The 18,016-nt window shown below is 38.4% G+C and overlaps 2 protein-coding genes across 3 annotated transcripts; both read right to left on the bottom strand.

The window, feature by feature from the left end:
- Positions 1-1,005: 1,005 nt before the first annotated feature.
- On the bottom strand, positions 1,006-9,400 carry LOC137711158 (Transducin/WD40 repeat-like superfamily protein). Its single transcript, XM_068450366.2, has 9 exons — positions 9,096-9,400; positions 6,221-8,908; positions 6,032-6,135; positions 5,828-5,897; positions 3,906-4,715; positions 3,044-3,246; positions 2,360-2,483; positions 1,794-2,000; positions 1,006-1,608 (listed from the first exon to the last, which is right to left on the bottom strand). The coding sequence occupies exons 1-9, from the start codon at positions 9,249-9,251 to the stop codon at positions 1,465-1,467; spliced, it is 4,506 nt and encodes a 1,501-aa protein (XP_068306467.2). The 5' UTR covers positions 9,252-9,400; the 3' UTR covers positions 1,006-1,464.
- A 792-nt stretch (positions 9,401-10,192) lies between these two features.
- LOC137711184 (E4 SUMO-protein ligase PIAL2) lies at positions 10,193-17,268 on the bottom strand. 2 transcript variants are annotated; one of them, XM_068450393.2, is made up of 16 exons: positions 16,841-17,268; positions 16,681-16,753; positions 16,509-16,574; positions 16,250-16,315; positions 16,074-16,156; positions 15,583-15,634; positions 15,422-15,493; positions 14,796-14,863; positions 14,644-14,692; positions 14,456-14,540; positions 14,272-14,373; positions 14,051-14,102; positions 13,369-13,420; positions 12,506-12,622; positions 11,556-12,416; positions 10,193-11,311 (listed from the first exon to the last, which is right to left on the bottom strand). In XM_068450393.2, exons 1-16 carry the CDS (start codon positions 17,041-17,043, stop codon positions 10,613-10,615), a joined length of 2,700 nt encoding a protein of 899 aa, XP_068306494.2. In that variant the 5' UTR covers positions 17,044-17,268; the 3' UTR covers positions 10,193-10,612. The 2 variants fall into 2 exon arrangements, with proteins under 2 accessions (XP_068306494.2, XP_088551868.1); XM_088695742.1 differs by lacking the exon at positions 16,841-17,268 and having other exon boundaries at positions 16,250-16,304; positions 16,681-16,754.
- Between the last annotated feature and the right edge of the window lie 748 nt (positions 17,269-18,016).

Genomic DNA, 18,016 nt, shown 5'->3' with positions numbered 1-18,016 from the left:
TGTATAGTGAAATGTTATCAAGAATTTACATGTGATAACCCAAAAAATCAAGAATTTACATAGCCCTATAAATAATTGGAAGGTCAGGTCAAGGAGAAAAGATTGACGACAGGAGTATTTAGATATTGAAATAGTTTACTTTTGTAGGCAGCTAAGGCTGCTTATAATAATGCAGGTTAATACGTGTATTACTTTGTTAAGCAGTTACGTGTACCCTTCTCTTTCTACACGCAACGCCCCATACCTATCTAGTTTGAGTGGTAAAGCCAATTAGGTAGAGGGTTAAATCAATTGGAGGATGAGGCCATCTACAACTAAAGGTGATTGGACAATATTAGCCGTAAAATTGAAAAAAACAGCCTTCAAGGGTATTTTGCAAAGCATAATACTAGGGGATCAAATTTTCAAATCAAATTTGCAAATCAAATGATGTGTCACGAATAAGAAATAAACACGATAATCAGCACTTAACTAATAATCAAATCACCAACATCTACATCATTTGGTTTACAAAATTTAATTTAGAAATTTGGTCTCCCTAGTATTATCCTTGTGCAAATGAGTGTATTTAGGATTCAAATCAGCCCCAATAATGGCTAAGAAGTGCCCACACTTGGGCATTTCTTTTCCGTGGAGTCCGTCACTAAAAGGTAATAAAAATATAAAGAAACTAATAATTAACTCTTTATGGTTGGAAACAAGAAAAATTAACATGCTATTATTGCTTAAAGAGGGCGAAATTGTGAGACAGAATTTGAGTAGGTAGGTAGGCAATATGCTATATGACAAAATACCATAGATCGATATTCAGAGAACACACGCATGGATCTTTTCATGATACAACTAAGCATGTACAAGTACATGCACACGCTTCTATATGGTACACATTCAATTATATTCGCAACAATTATGTGACTTCGTATGTTCGCACACCTTATGAGGCTTTAGGCTTTGTGTTTCTTCAAGCCCTTTAGAGGGAATCGAGCTAGAAATGGGCTGGGCTAATAAATCCGAACAGATTCCAGGAGAACATTTTAATAAATCCGAAACCTGGGTCACAGTAATCTGTACACGGAAGATCTCCTAAACCTAACCCGAAAACACTTTCGAGTAATCGCGCTTCCCTTCCCCTTCTACCCAAAAAATTAATATGAATAAAATGATACAACATGGCCTAAACAAATCTAAGTTGCTGGAAAACGCTGTAACAGGTTTTACAAGCTTCGCATTATCGATGCAGGCACGAGTAAGAAACCTTCATTGTCATAGAGCTTTGAATTAACTGTGAGCAGAATGACGACGACGTCAAGGCAGATAACTATTTGCATCCATCAGTCAGCTTCAAAAACTTATTTCTCACTGAGACAACTGGTGCTGAAAATACGCAACCAACGGATGCCAACTTTGAACTTTCATGGACAAGAAGACTTCCTCAATCGTGTCCATTTAAATGCGAGAGGATGCTTACAAGGGGAAACTGGCCAACTCTTGGCCATGCCTAGTAAGAAGTACTTTCCGTGCACCAACCCATTCTAATCGATAGGAGAGGTCAAGATTGTGAATCAATAGTTTCATATTGTCCGCCTGACTCAAACCCTTTGCGCTTTCCTACCACCCAACAGAAAAGGGACGGTAAAACAAGCAGTTTTGCAGAAGAAATACTTGGAGAGTTCACATGGTCAAACAGAAATAGATAAATGCCTCAAGAGAGATGGAAACAAATGTAAATGTGAGGGAAAATCAAATTTAACACAATGCAGAAATATCATTTACGTTCCACGTCGGAGAGTTACCTGAATATTGGCAGGCCTATCATGTCCCATAATGCTTGCCATTATGCTTGACCTAGAAGAATTAGGTGAGAATCCCTCCCAGGGAGGAACAAAGATCAATTTTGTGCACTGGACAGGAACTAAGTTTCGACTCAGTTTCTCCCACCACGCAGATCCCAATGACCACCATCTGATCATTAATCCATGCTCAGAGAAAGCAACCAGCCCCTGCAATTGGATATGTTATTATAGTAGAAAACACAATCGAACATCCTCCGTCCTTGTGTATAGATATGCTAAATGGTTCCACATGACTCCAACCAAACGCAATACGGTTAATTATCAATAGCAAAAAATAAATAATGAAAATTGATTTACTTGACTAAAGTAGGTTAATAATTGAATGACCAAATCTTTTAAAATCATACCGCTTAGTATTCAATGATATGAAATAAAGAAAATGATAGGTCATGACCTGAGGAGCCAGTGTAATGTTTGAAGCACAGTCTAACATGTACCAGACCGATAATAAGGGCATTGATTAATAGCTGAGGAAAAAACATTACTTTTCAATTAACACAATGTACCTCTCCATCCGGGGAAAAGCCCAAAGCTGAAATGGCAGTAACTATCATCATTTCTGAACTGGGTGCAAGCAAATTTGGAAGTCCGGGAGGTCCACTTGCATCCAAAACTTTTATCTTCATAACACTACATTGAAAAAACCATACATAAAATTGAAGTAATACATAAAATTGAAGTAAGCCAGCACAAAATAGAAAGGCAAAAACATCAAATATGTTCATATATTCTGCTTAAAGAGACAGGCACACAACCCCCAAAAATAGGTTAAAAATTTATATAAATATAGCTATTACAAGGCTCTTCCACGTACTAATAAATTCTTCGATTATTTATAGCCTTCATATGTTACCTAAGAAAAGATTTGGAAAGAGACTCTAAGAAAAGACTTGGACTACTTGGATCTAACGAAAGACATGACACAAAACCGAGCGCAGTGGCATTCTAGGATTCATATAGCCCACCCCACTTAGTGGGATAAGGCTTTGTTGTTGTTGTTGTAATGTTACATAATCATATATGACGCACAAACTTGCACTTGCACACAAACACATGTATATGTATGTGTGCATTTGGCCAAGATACCGGCCCAACCCCAACTGCCAAAGCTAACGTAACATAGATGAAGGGAATGTCACACAAGTTTCTTTGAGGCTTTTTCTTAACTATATATTTCTATCTTTAAATACCTTTGCATGTCATAAACCCGAATACTAGCATTGTTTCTCTCTCCAATCACATCCCCAACGGCCAATTTGGTCCATGTATCATTTAGAGCTACCATTGGGAATGCACGTACAACTTCCTTTAATGCAGTCATTGAAATTTGAAAGCAAGTTTTGCGCATGACTGAGTTGCTCGGGTCCACAGTTTGTAAAATGAAGTCAATTACCTGCGCATATGTCCCACTGTCATATAAAAATTGACAAATGAAGCATAAAAGCATGAGAATCAAACTAATAAAAATACAAAGACCGAGCCACCTTATCCCAATATACAGATCCCTTCCCATTTCTTTCCAGCTATATTATTTCCAATTTCATAAGAAAGAAATCAAGACTCCAAAAGAAGGTTTGTTCATAAGACAACTAAACACAGTTTTCATATGCATGATGAGATATGAAACCATTTATTGACAATGACATTTAAGTTGGTTATTTGACAAAAAAGGAGAATATGAACTTCTTTATTCAACACGTGTGATTACATTTGTAACCAAAATAAACCTATTAAACTGGAATAAAGATAAACTGGACCATGACTAATCACCTATGATTTAGGTTTAATCATCGAGAAAAGGGAAAAGGATGCGAGCACTTTATAAATACTTTCAATATCCCGCCATCCTCTGGTCATACCCATTGTGCTAAATCTAAAACAATCATAAAGGCCATTTATCTCCGACTCAACATACATGGATGGTGTGATCCATGTATCCTTATGGTGCTCAATTAGATTATTTTCTATTATTTTCCTGTAGTTAAAGACTGTTAGAATTGCTGTTGAAATTGAAGATGGACTGTCTTGCCCATTAAAATTGGCAACACAAACCTTATCAAGGTATTGAGCCAAGTATCTTGGAGAATTACGCACAACCCTGATCAAAGTCATAAGAGATACTAGATGAACAGGGGAATCAGATGCAGTAGACCAGATTTGGCTTTCCATAACAGTTAAAAACCCTGGGACATCAGCCACAGCTAAACTTGGTAGAAGAACACCAACCAATATCTCTCGAAGGCCAACCGGTACAGCCAAATTTTGTGAGGCTGAGTTTGCAGATGGACCACTTACACACTCTATCTGGAAATATATATCCCCAATCAGACGAGGTATTTCTGAACTAATGCACTGTTTCCATGTTCTCTCCATACCTTCAGCAAGGAGCTCTGCTGCAGTGGAACTATATTTCTCATTCATTGCCATAACCAGCTTCATTAATGGGTGAACAACAAGCATGGCAAGACATGGCTTTACAAGACTAGGGTACCAAATAGCCAAAGCCGCTGCAACAATAATATGAGATGTCATCGCATCTTGGCTTGTCCCCCCAACACAAGAAATCCAATCTTGCATCTCAAATGATTCTAGCCATGCAAGAATATTAAATTCTTCAACCTTAGAAATCCCTTGTGGTTCTGGCAGCTGATCGGAATACAATTTCTTAGCCAATATTTCTTCTACATGTGAATTTACATGCCCATTCTCTCCAAGTCCACTTAAAGCACTCAGATTTGCGAAGCCACTTTCTTTTTTACTACACAGTGGAAGTGGAATCGCTCGTGAAGCAGCACAGTGGAATAGAGAGCGTGCAGCCATACGTACATGTTCACTTTCATCTTGCCAGAAACTCACCAAAAGCTGTAAAACAAGAGTGTGCATAAAAGGTTAACCAAATACAAGATAGGTTGTCATTTCAGACGTGAATAATGTGATGTTAACCAGGTTGCTGCTGAATAATAAAACAAGAAGGTTAATCAAATGGGCATCAAAAGTTCATCGACCATACCTTCTGCATTTAACATATATTTCTCAGTTGCAAAAGGACAGCAGAAATTCTGTGGATATATTGGGGGGGGGGGGGGGGGGGGGGGGGGGGTGTGGGGGGGTTATTTGCAAAACTGATGGTTCCAGTTTGTTAGTGTTTCCCATCTTGTCACCGACTAAAGAAATAACATGTGTCCATTTAGCAGTTTAATCACTTCATGCCTATAAATAATAGTGTCTAGCTTCCATACTACTGTTTTCTTCTAAAACTTTAATGTCAATTGTTTGAAAGAAACTGACTGCTCTGTACCCTTTGGTAAAACAACCAGGAAAAAAAGAAAATATAAAACAGAAAAACTCACCCAATATTTATATTAGGAATATACATCACTAAATGCAGCTTGAGTATTTATGGGTGTGTTTGGAAGAGCTTCTACAAGGACTGAAAGCGCTTTTCATGAAAGTTCTTTTGAAACCAATCTTTAGTAATAATGCAAGTAAATCCTGAAAAATCACTTGGAAGTGCTTCCTGGAAGAAGCACATAACTTGTGCTTCTTCCAAAATGCACTCCAAGTGCTTTTGGAACCCGTAAAACCTTTCACCAAAAGCCCTTTGAGTCATTATAAAAACACTTCCTAACGAGCCCTATAACTGTTATATCCTTAGGTGTTGAGTCTAGTAAACCATGTGATTTACCCGGACCACATTTTTTAGACATTATGTGTGGGTAAGATTAATCAACTATGGGAAATCATTACCAAGTAAAGAAAATTGTACGAGTAATTACTGAACTACGTGATTTACACTGACCTCATTCTCAAAACCGTTATTCTGGAAAACGAAAGGAAGGGGATTGATTTAAAGCAAAAGTTTCAACTAAGTTTACAAGCATATCCTTTGCCCCAGTAATGGGATAAGGGAAATGAAATATAAGCATTAAGCATTTACATTCAGACCAATCGGCACCATAGCAGAAGATACAAACCTGGAGTAAAGGTGGCTTTGTGTCTGGAACTTTATCTGCAAAATTCCTAGTATAAAATGCTGCTAGAGAACTGCCAAAAAAAAAAAAAAAAATCAGACAAGAAAGACGCAATTACAGCTTGTGTGCACGATTTTGGGTGCAGCCAAAGAAGTAAAAAAAGAATAGACCATTACACTTCACATGCAGAAAACATTTTTGGATCACCTGCTGTCATTTGAACTAGTGTGTGACAAGCTAATCATGCGTTGAGCAAGGGAAACCATTGTGAGTGACCTCATTGCACAAAACTCTGACGACATTCTCCAAAGCTGAAATGTTGTTTTCAATAGAAAGTTTAAAAGGTGCCAAATAAGAAAACATGTCTCAACAATCAGTGCAGTTCTTCAAAAGTACCTCAAGATTTGCATTCAAATTAGGAAATGCCAATGTCAAAGACCCTTTGTCTCCTTGAAAACCAGAAGCTACAAAAAAGTTATCTGGTCTCTTCAGCTTCATGTCAGTTATAAGCATGTTATCGAGCTCAGAATCCACATTCCATAAGTGTAAAAATGCCAAGCTAAATCGAAGTAAACAATCTCCAAGCGTCTTAATCCATACGTTCTCTTCTGCAGTGTCATTCGAGTTCCCATGCACACCAGAACCATTCGCTACAGGAATGTTGTGGGGACTTGGTGTCTCTGATGCCTTCCCCTTCACATGGTTAAGCTCTTTCTTGTTATTCCCACTTGCCATCAAGTCATCCTTGTGATAAGGAAACACTAATGATGCAAGGTCAAAACTCAGAGCAGCAATTCCAGGAAAAGGGCAAGAGCACTTGATCGGATGCTTGCTGCTTTGAAGGGTCGTTGGATAGGATGGAAATAGTTTTTCAGCACTACTAACTCTGGAAGTATTGGACCCAACCACAGTACCAGGCACCATATTTGAGGAAGTGGCCAATTTGTCTGAATTATTCAGATGAGTGTGAGTAGAGATCCCTTCTTCAATGACTGGAAGAAGCAGTGAGGAAACTGAGGTATTCACATTCAATACACTACCAGATGTGGAATTTATGCTGATGCCTTTACAAAAATGGTCAAACATTGAATGAGATGCCGTCCCTCGGAGGACCCGCTCTCGAGCACCTGTCTTTACGTCCCAAATGTACAAAATATCAACAGCATCAGTTCCTGAATGGTTTCGGCACAAACATGCAATATAACCTCTTCCACCATCCCATACAACTTTTGCAGGATAGCTGGGATGTCCGGAAAACACTCTCTCTACTCGCAATGTCTCGAGAGAAGCTAGTGCAACACATGAATCCTCCCCAACTGAGAGAAAACAATCACTCCAAGGACGGTAGGTATGAGCTGGGGGAAGAATTATTTGGCGCACTGGACACACATGTTGGTGCATGACTGTGATGAGATTTCCAGTTTCAAGATCCCATATGCGAACTGTGCAATCCATACTTCCAGACACCAAAACTTGATTGAAACTCCACCCTTTGGCAAAACCCACCATCCTATGTGCTGCCAAACAGAGTACAGCACCCGTGTGCCCTGAAAAAAGCTGTCTGGATATTTGTGGCTTCACCTCACCATCATGTGAACTCCCACCAAGAGGAGCTAGGCCCTCAAACAAATCAAAGCGAACAACCTCTATTTTTCCACTAAAGAAGCCATAAACAACAGCATAAGGAGCAAATAATGTTTCAGAAATAACCATGGAAGAAGACACAACTCCTCTCTTACTAAGTAAACCAAGATTGTCGTTATCTACACTATTTACACTTCCTGAGCTAGAAACAAAAGATTTTGAAGATGGTAGTTTGGTCTCCATGTCACCTGGGTCCTCAGATTCATTACTCGAGTTAAAATTTGTATTCCAGTCAACACTTGCTCCGTGCAACTTGAACCACAAACCCAAATTCCAGTGGTCATCGTGTGCCCGACATGCAGACCAGATTGTAACATGGGGTTTCCACTGTAAAGGTTCTTCAGAACTCAAGCAAAGTGATTCAATACGAAGAACATAATTGGCCAATGGAATGAAACGAATTGATAGTCTCATATCAACAGGATGAGACGCAGCAGGGATCTCACAAAGAGGCTCACAGTTAAACATATCTTTGGAATAGGATACCAAGTAAACAATTGAGTGACCTTTGTTATTCCAAACAGTAAATTTTCTTGAAAAATTTTCGTTGCATTCTTGAGTATTTGGCATGTTTCCAACGTTTTGAATTTCAAGAAACATTCCTCCCACCATATGTGCTTGAGTGGAATTACTTTCTCCACAAAGGAGGTTGTCCACAAATGAAACGTCTCCAATTGTAGTGCCACTGGGCAATAGTCTAAATATGCAACAACTTTTTAACACAAAAGCAATAATATTTCCACAGGTTGCAATTGACATTACATGTCCTCCCTCGCTTAACACCTCTGCACAAACAGTCATTTCCAACTGAGAACTTGTATGCAAACCAGCCCCACCCTCCCTATCTTGGTGTAGGTCCTTAGGTATTGAAACCAACTGTAGCCGACCAAATGAATCCGCCATCACTACAGAATCCTTCTCCTGATCCTTGGTCACTGAAACTACGTCCATAAACTTCAATGACCCAATAGACAAGCTTCCATGAAAAAGCGTTTGGACAATAGTAAGAGTATAGGAGTCAACAATAACCACAGTGCATTTGGGGGGTCTCTTATGCTGAGACTCTCTATCCCCCAAAACCTCCCCTGCTTCACTTGATTCAACCGAATGATGATCCAACAAATGCACAGTATCAACAAAACAGCAACCAACACATACATAACGCGGATTCGATGGCAATGTCCGAACCATGGACGGACTGCCAACCCAAGGTGGTAACTTCCTTCTACGCCTACAATGCCCACTGCTTCTACTCCACACACACAACATTCCATCAACACATGCACTGATTAACGCGCCATGACTATAGGAGCTCGAGCTTACCTCAACGTCACTTAAAGAGCCTCTCCGCTCACTCCCCGAAACTACAAGTGGATCACAAATGCCGAGGTCGGCTATGGGAGCAGCATGCCCACACAACATAGCTACCGGCACAATTTCCTGTCCCGAATACGAATTTCATTTACTCAAACGCATTCTAAACAGTGTCATAATTATAAAAACCCTATAATTTGCATAATTCAGCTAAAAAATTCTTGTTAAGCAGATTAAACTAAGCAAACAATTAACCAAGGCGAAATGTAATTCAAGGAAATATAACAAACAAGTGGCGGGCGAGTGAAAGTACCGAGTTGGAATCGGTGGAACGGAGGTTCCACCAGATGATGGAGCCGTCGGATCCGCCGGTGTAGAGCGTAGGGGGTTGGTTGAGCGCCGCCGCGGCGGTGACGCGGTGAGATGGAGGCGTGCCTGACCATATGCAAGCAACGGATCGGCACTTCATGACTCAGTATGCCGGAGGAAGTCAGATCACATTCGAAACGCCGTCGTTTGCGAGAGTGGTGGCTCGTGGCTGAGTAGGCCGAGTAGGGAGAAAGTTATCAGAAGAGCGCGATCATCGACGGGCTCTCTGTTTCTCTCGGACGCCAAGACTCTCGCGTAGAAAACGACATGTCGTATATCTATCATTTTCAGAGTGTTTTTTTTTTTTTTTCCTTCTTCTTTTGACAGATTTTCAGAGAAGTTACTCGGGAGATTGGGTGAATACAATGATTTTACTGTTGTCAATTGTGATAATGAATGTCTACAGTAGTGTAATTGTTACTATGTGATGTTTTCAAAAAATGTGATCATTTCACTTTTTGATTTGTCACAGATCTGACTTTATATAAAGAGCACTCTATGTGTGATTACAATACACAACAAAAAAAAAAAAAGAAGTGAAAGCCATAATATCATTATCCTTCCCTTCCTCTTTTTCCTACGATTTTTGTGTTATAGTTACAAAACTAAACATTGTGATATCTTGCACCGGTTTCTCTTCTATCCATATTAAAGATTATATCTCTAACTTTTTCCTATTTATAACATTTATGAATTTGAATCGATGAATGGATCAAAATTAAAATAGTGAAAACGTGTATCGGTCAAATGATGACATATTGCTCGCTCTAACATTAAAGACATATTAATCAAATGCTAAAAATAATCATTTCAGCAAGTGATGTAAGATCGTCATGTTGTCCCATCTCAATGGCGAATGTGAATGCGCCATCAAGTGTGAATGTAATCTTTGACGAATAATAGAATAATTTATGTTAAATTCATCCGACACAAATGTGAGTTCAAATTTGAATGTAGAAGTGAACGACAAGGTTCAAAGTAAAAATTTTGCTATGCAGCTACAATTATTCGTGTCGCACGCACTTAGCATCAAAAGCCAACACCAAAAAAGCGCGCACGCGCAACTGAACTTAGCACTCCTCAGTTTTGAATAAGTTCAATCACTATTACAAATTTACAATCATAACTCAGGACTCATAACTCAGAACGTTTAGATATAAATTATCATGGATAATTAGCAGCAGAGTAAAATCTGTCAACTACAGCATCATTACAACTAATGCAGTCAGAAGCTGCATGTTAAAATTCACAAGCCGACCCCCGAATCGTCCAATTCTTCATTTTTCGGTCGAAACTGCCCAATTCAGGAGCCCTAAATATCACCTAAAACCAGAACATTGTCCTAAATTAGCTTGACCGGTTCACCACTGAACACAAAATTGACCAACTACCTTATATACAGCAGCCTAAAAGAACCCCATGGCAGAATACATATGCCTTCGACTCTTGACAAGATCGAATCTACTGTGGATGGCTATTATTTGTTTGAGGAACCTGAGTGCTCCCGTTTGCAATCAATGTCTGTTGGGCGGCAACAAGATGTGGTGGAGCGGACAGATTTGACGGAGGTCTTGGAGCAGCTGGCGTTGGTTGGGTTGGCTGAATTATGAACTGGTTAAGAGCAGCAGAGTAAGCACGGCCTGACAGGCTTCCACGCATCCGACCTGTTGGTCGCCAGTTCTCCCCAGATGACAAATCTGGTGACCCATCAGCCCCAGAAACTGCTTGCACCGTTCCCACTATGTTTCTGCCCTGCTCCATTGCTGCTGACCTAAAACCTTCAGCATTTGCCGCCAAAATTGGCCTGTTTCTCGGGGATTGATTTTGATCTGGCGTTGATGGAGACTGCCTGGCCATCATAGCAGCTCGCCGATGCTGAGCAATCATGAACCTTTGTTGGTTGTTTAAAGAACTTGATGTTTGACCAGTCCCAACTCGTACACTTCCTTGCTGGATTTGAGCCCGCAAGAGATGAGAAGATGATCCATTGGCGCTTGAAAACGGACCCACAGTCTGGGGAGTCATTGGATTAAGAGCTTGCTGCAGATGTGCATTTTGGAACTCCATATGCCCAACAGATGTCTGGTTAGCACTCTGCATTTGACTCGGAGCTGGAAGGCCAACAACCTGTTGGGCAGATTGGCCATGACAATCCCAGTTCTGTAAGATTAATGAAATGCAAGTCATTAGCATGACAAGATGGACATCAAGAAAATATCCTTTAGATTGGAATTCCGTAAATTAGCACACGAGAAAGTCCCTACAATGCTTTTACCAACAACCAATCAATCTGAAAAGTGTACATTAAAAATCAGGAGTTTGAGGTTCAGGGTTCCCAACTTGCATTTATACTGGTCGCCACCAGCACGACAAACTGGACATCAAGAAAAGAGGAAGGACTAACCTGTGTTATTTGTGATGGAGGTTGCATTGAAGGAGGAGCGACATTTGACACTTGAGGCGGATTCATTCGGGCCCTAGAAAAATGTTGCTGCCCTTCCATATCACTACATACTGCATTGACACCATTTGCTGTAGGTGTGACAGATTGGCCAACCTGTGAAAGAAGAGAGGCACTAGGGGGAGTATTGAAACTAGTTCTTGATCTTTGCTGCAATCCTGGCGTCCGGGCAGGAAGGGCCTGAACTGCTGTTGGTGTCCTGGGTAATACTATGTTCGCAAATCTCCCATACTCACTGCTAACAGTAGCATTTGAACTTGCAAACTGTGGCTGTTGTAACTGCAAATTATTGGAAGAAGAATATTGAGTAAGCATTGCAGATGCCACAGGATTAGTGTTCCCATGGCTCTCAGTTCCTCGATCAAGCACAGGAGAAATAGCATCAGTCAACACAGGCGGCTGTAAATAATTTGCAGGACCAGGGTGCGGGATACCACCATCCATTTGGGTGTCTGACCTTATACCGGAGGTCAATGAGCCATTAGGAAAGTAAATGCCAGACCAAAAGTCATCCTCTAGATGAGCAGGAACAGTTTGATTAACCCCGTTTGTGTTGCAAAGAGGTTTCACGTCTTCGGTCTCACAGGTACTCACAGTGTCCATCTCAGTATCATCCTCGGTAAGATCCAAAACAATAGGAAGTGCAGATGAGACACGGGTAGATTCTTCCTGTTCAGATGTTTCTCTTTGAAGGGTCTTATCATGTGCCTGACCTAAGTCCTCACCATTCTCCAGTACAGCTTTCCATGATCCATCCATAGAGATTATCACTTCAGCAATGTTCTCTCCTACCTCTCTCAGGACCTACAGGAGAAAGTCAACTGATTTTACAATATTGGGTAAAAAGGTAACACAAACAGATATGGAAGAACGAAAAATAAATAGCTACTCACCTTAACCATATTTTGATCCACGCGAAGGTCCAAATAGCAGACATACTGATTACAGTGGGGGCAGCGCCAAGAAGGTCGTCTTAAATTTATATTGACATAATTACTGAAGTCGAAACACTATAGCTCATATAAGTCACAGAAAATTATATTAGAAGACTGTATTGACTACTGTTAAAAGAAAATATAACTCCATGTGCAATGACAGAATAACATCAAATTTCATCGACTACCCAAAGCTAGACAGAATTTCAATTTCAATTTCAAGAAAAAGTAACACTGAATTACACAGAAAACTATTTATCTATCACCTTGTTTGGTATAATTTGTAAAAGAGAAGATAAAGAAAAGAAAAAAGGAAGTAGAAAATCATGATATTTTCCTCTGTCAGGTTTAACAGAAAGAAAAAAAAAAAAAAAAACTCAGGATTAAAGGACAACAAGTCTAGCTCCAAATTCTCAACTTCCCCTTCAAACCTCAACTACTATAAAACATTTTGGTGGGACATAGCCTTTTCTATCTTCCTTACAGCCCCCATAGCGTAAAAGTCATGGTACTATTTTTAAAATATCAAATTTGAACCCGAACTCATAAGAAATATCTCCAACTTATAAACCTGAAACCATGTCACCTCAAAACAGCACATCATATAATGCAGGTGGACAAGTTGAAATAAAAAAAAAAAAGAAAAAGAAAAAAACCCTAAGGCCTCATCAAAATCAATCATGCAAGCAAAATGCATACAAATCGAGGAACAATTTTACAAGTCTCAAAAGCTTGTTACCTAACGACCATGCAGGAACTTGTAAAAAAATAAATTTAAACCAAAGGCATCAACGGGAGAAAAAGATGCATGGAGCACTCACCTGAAGATGTTTGCAAAAATGTCCTTTGACAGGAGTTTTTATACGTGTATAACTGTTTTGCAGATAAAAACAAAAGTAACAATCAGCATCATAACAATGAAGTTTCTCATAGAAGGATTAGCAAACTGCACATTTTTTGTCCATTTAACATAAAGAAATAAACAACCAAAAAATAGACAAGATATGAAACACACTTTCAACCCAATAACAAATGTATTCACCAAAAATAGGATGCATGACCAACATGCTATTTTAATTGTTGAAATCAAAACTTAGACAAACATAGAAGCAGCTGGCCTAACTGATGAATAACCAAAAACATAAGAAAATTAGAATAAATGTTGTTTCAATCTTTCAGCCAAAAACCAAAAAGGTTTCTTCAATCAGAAGGTCAGAATATATGGAGTAGAAATATCACATTAATAGGTATCAACATTTAACCTCCGATATCTTCGTATGAAACTAACTCAGCCTTTCCAGATCAGAATTGATAAAACATAAGTAGATATCCCACAAAGTTTTTAGCATTGACATTTCTACTTAAGGTAAATTCTGATTAACACAGTTCAGGTCAAATGTCCAAGGAATACCCATTTCCAAAGTAAAAGATTAAAAATACAAGAAATAAGGTAAGAAAAATATAGCAACACTAAATATACAAGCAACGAATATCAAGGCATACCTTATGGGACAATTGAGAGAAATCCTTGATGGCCCCTCTATTATATCAGGATCTAATGATTAAACGAAGACAATTACCCCTTTAATCATACTATAGCATTGTAAAAAGCTTAATGCTTTGTAGAAGTCCTGATTTATATACATATATATATATATATATATGTATATAGTGAATATTGAAAATATAACCAAGTGTCTTTTGACGTTTCCCATGAAGAATACCTGAATCTGAAGGAGAGACAGTGGGCTGAGTATAATCTTTCAGTGCTGGAGTGTCAGGTGATGGCGTGAGGCTCATAAAGGCAACCACTATGATATAGTTACCTAAAAATAGTTACAGAGCTGGATGAATATAGTACAAGAAAACTCCAATAACTAGACAGTGAAGACTTGCATCCAAGCTCACCATTGAACTGACCCACAGCTTGCAGAAGATTTGATCCAAACTTAAGCATTCCAGTCACTACTGAAGGCACCTGGGGTCCAGTATCCTGAAAAAGAAAGTGAAAGGCACAGGCTATTACGAAATGAATACCATGTTACAATCCAAATTCTTTCACATTTAATTATTGAGTAAGTGGAAACCACACAAACCATTGTAACGTTGATCCTTCTATCTACTCCCTTTCCATTTAGCAGAAAGCTACAGAAGTAATAAAAGAAAGAAAAAAATGTTACACAACGAAATAGGAACACCTCCAACTAAACTAACTAAACTAAAAGGATGAGAGAAAAATGAGTCTTACTTCACTTGTGGCGGACTTATAATACAGGCAGATGTCTCTAAATTATCTGTTTGTGCTACAAATAATCGCTTGAGGCAAACAGAAAGAGTGAGGTCCAGAATAACTTCTCCAAATCATAATTCCATGTATTAAAGGAAAACAGTATAAAGTAAACATTTAGAACAAGGAGAGAAACCACCACAATTATATAACCAAATAATAAAAGCCATGGTGACATAAATTATATGTATAGTTATTCTGTAATAAGCTAAATAACGACATACTTCTTAGATAGACATGGATAACTAGGATGCACTGAGGATAAGATCAACCGTCCATATCAAATCTAACAACTGCTTAGACCTAAATTAAGGACTTGTGCCCCTAAATGTTAGATCAGACACGGAATATGAAGATGCATCTCACTCACTACTATGTAAGATGGGGAATAAGCATCTAGAAGGAGACATAAGCCTCCATTAGACCAGATATGACCAATCACTTCGTGTATAATGTGTTTGCTTGTGTATGATGTATGACCGCAGATGTGAGAATTGCATACATGTAAAAAAAACTACAAGACTCAAGTACTTACAAACACTCCAACATTGAAACTAAAATGGCATCTAACTTTAGAAGATGCTTACAATTTTTTCTTGCGGAGAATATTGTGTAGTCTTCGAAATATGGAAATCAAGCACATGTGCCCCATATCCCGGCTACACCACAATCAAACATACGTCAAAACGAAAGCAAAAAAAGCGATATCTAAAAAGAAAAAAAGTTGAAAAAGGGAATGAAGAGCCACCTTGACTTCGAGAGAGGCAAGTATTTGGCCCATCTTCATCATTGGATAATACCTGCACCACAAACACAAGGAGATCTTTCAAAAGTGTAAAATTTGTACCCTCAGCAGAAGACATGGTTGATACTTCATACCAAAAGCATGATTATTAGGATGAGCAAAGAAAGAATATTTTGAATCTTGGAGCTAAAGAAGTATTTAAACATCAACAAGAAACACAACAGAAGATGGCTAGAATGTGGGAAAAGATCGCATTTAAGTGCTTATATATATGCATATACATGTCAAAAAAGTCAGGCCACATGTCATCCTATCCTTTCATTAATAAAACTTTCTACCTATTCTTAGTTAAATTCTAATATGACATGGTGCGGGATCATTAGGTTGAGATGATATCATTTAAAAGGAAACAGCAAATAAAACTTATATCATATGTGTGCATACACAAATATGTTGTAACAAGCACAAAATTAAAGCACAATACAAGTTCCCACCTTTCCATAATTGTGTCTATTACAGAAAGAGAACAGCTAGCTCCAGTTTTAACATCCCCCAAGCTGCAGAAGCTACTTCCTATCTATAATTGCACAAGAAAATCATCTGCAACATTTACATGAAACAAATAATAATAATAATAATAACAATAATAATAATCAAATTAATAGAAAACCTCATTAGCTAGAGAAAAAAGTTCTTCAGTCTCCTTATCCGAAAACCATCCTGCCCTACAAGCATTCTACCAAGTAAAACAATATCAGCTTGAAAATTCATGCTTACATTCAAATTCTCAAAGTTAACCAAATAAGCTTGAAGCAAAAAGCGGATAATAGAAACATGAACATGGGCAATCCGGATATGCTACTTGGGTAAATGGGTAGCACCAGTTTTTGCATTTATTCGATAAAATGAATCGCATTCGGGTTTTATACCTTAACAGAAATCATCAGCACCATGATAGCAGCTTCCAAAACCTTATCACTCTTGCGTTGGCATATCTACAAAAAAACAGGCGTTTAAAGTACAAAATTTTCCCTCAAAAAGAAAAGGGGAAAACTAACCGCAACCAGGAATTCACGAACTCGAGGAAGAAAAGTTCATTACCTGCTTCAACAACCCAGGTAAATCTTGAGCAATCGCCGGAACCTCATTGTTTGCAACGGCATAGTCAATGCCTCTGCATTTTGCCAAAGCAATTTCACACAAAGGAAGGAAATTCAAGGAATTGAATTAGGGATTGAGTAAAATGGTGAAGGGTTTTTACCTGGAAAGGGAAAGGCAGAGATTGAAGAACTCCATGGCCTCGCCGCGATAGCCAGATTTGACGTGAGCCGCCAAGCGCTCGGCGACGGCGGCGACTCGGTAGGAGTTAACGAGGGAAGCGGAGAGTTGCTGCCGCCCAATGCCTCCAACGTTCAGACTGATTAAGTTGCTCACCGCCTGCGGTGTTAGCGTTGTTCCGCTCATTAGCTCACACAGACACACCGACCACACCCACACCCACACGCGCCCCTCTCTCCAGGCTTTTCAAATGTTATAAAAAACTGCAGGAGAAATTAGAAAAAATATGGTTCTGGAAAAACTAGTAAAACAAAATCTGTGAGACCCATTACACAGTAAGGGTGTATTCAGGGTGTATTCAATTGAGATTTTTGGGGATTTTAATTTTTTTAATAAACCTAAGGTTATTCAGTCGTGATTTTAATTGATTCTTTGAAATTTAAGGTGTATTCAATTAGAATTCTAAGATAATTTATTAATCCTTAGAAATCCGGATGTATTCAATTAGGATTTTAAAGAAATTTATAACATTATTTAATTAGAAATTGATTTTAAAGAATTTGAGAAAGTTGCGGAATTTGAGGGAATTTGAGAGATTTCGTAGTCTATTTTAAGCATCCACAAATCTCACCTATTTCGAGGGAATTGAATCAAAATTTTATATGAAATCTCTACAAATCAATTAAACTCCATAAAATTCATGAATTTATAAATCGATTAAAATCTTTCAAATTCTCAATTGAATACATCCCCTAAATCTTATAATTTATATTTGAGAAATTTTATTTAAACTTATGTAATCTCTTTTTACACCTAATATATTCTCTAAACTCATATTACTTCACTTTTAACCTAAATTTACTGCCAAAATTACCCTCATAAAACCACTTCAATACATAAATTTATCTTTACACGTATTTAAAAAATAAAAACCTAAAATCAATATTCTACAACTCGTTCAAGGCACAAAGAGAGTAACATCTCTCACCTACTTGTCTCATACATAATCTTTTCTGCATATTTACCACTCTGATATACAAAGCTGGAAATGGTGCAGTTTTCGTCATATACAACTAAGTCAAGTTTAAATAATTGTGTCATCTCAGTGCTAATCTATGTTGTAGTTGTCAGCCAAAAAGCCAAGAAAATTACATCTCTA

This window comes from Pyrus communis, chromosome 6 (assembly GCF_041283825.1).
Source record: "Pyrus communis isolate YQ-2024b chromosome 6, ASM4128382v1, whole genome shotgun sequence".
NCBI classification, from domain to species: Eukaryota; Viridiplantae; Streptophyta; class Magnoliopsida; order Rosales; family Rosaceae; genus Pyrus; species Pyrus communis.
The sequence above is the reverse complement of the archived record's forward strand: the minus strand, read 5'-3'. Positions and strand labels throughout refer to the sequence as shown.

Bases quoted from the DNA above. Each gene is read 5' to 3' on its own strand.
- LOC137711158 (XM_068450366.2), bottom strand. From the start codon at position 9,251: ATGAAGTGCCGATCCGTTGCTTGCATATGGTCAGGCACGCCTCCATCT. The intron at 2,484-3,043 runs GTATTTAAAGAT...TTTTCAATGTAG, and splicing joins CGGGTTTATGACATGCAAAG to TGTTATGAAGATAAAAGTTT. The intron at 2,001-2,359 runs GTACATTGTGTT...ATCCAATTGCAG, and splicing joins GCTTTTCCCCGGATGGAGAG to GGGCTGGTTGCTTTCTCTGA.
- LOC137711184 (XM_068450393.2), bottom strand. From the start codon at position 17,043: ATGAGCGGAACAACGCTAACACCGCAGGCGGTGAGCAACTTAATCAGT. The intron at 16,157-16,249 runs GTTTTCTATTAA...GTGCAATTATAG, and splicing joins TTTTTTCTCTAGCTAATGAG to ATAGGAAGTAGCTTCTGCAG. The intron at 14,541-14,643 runs GTTTGTGTGGTT...TTTCTTTTTCAG, and splicing joins GAAGGATCAACGTTACAATG to GATACTGGACCCCAGGTGCC.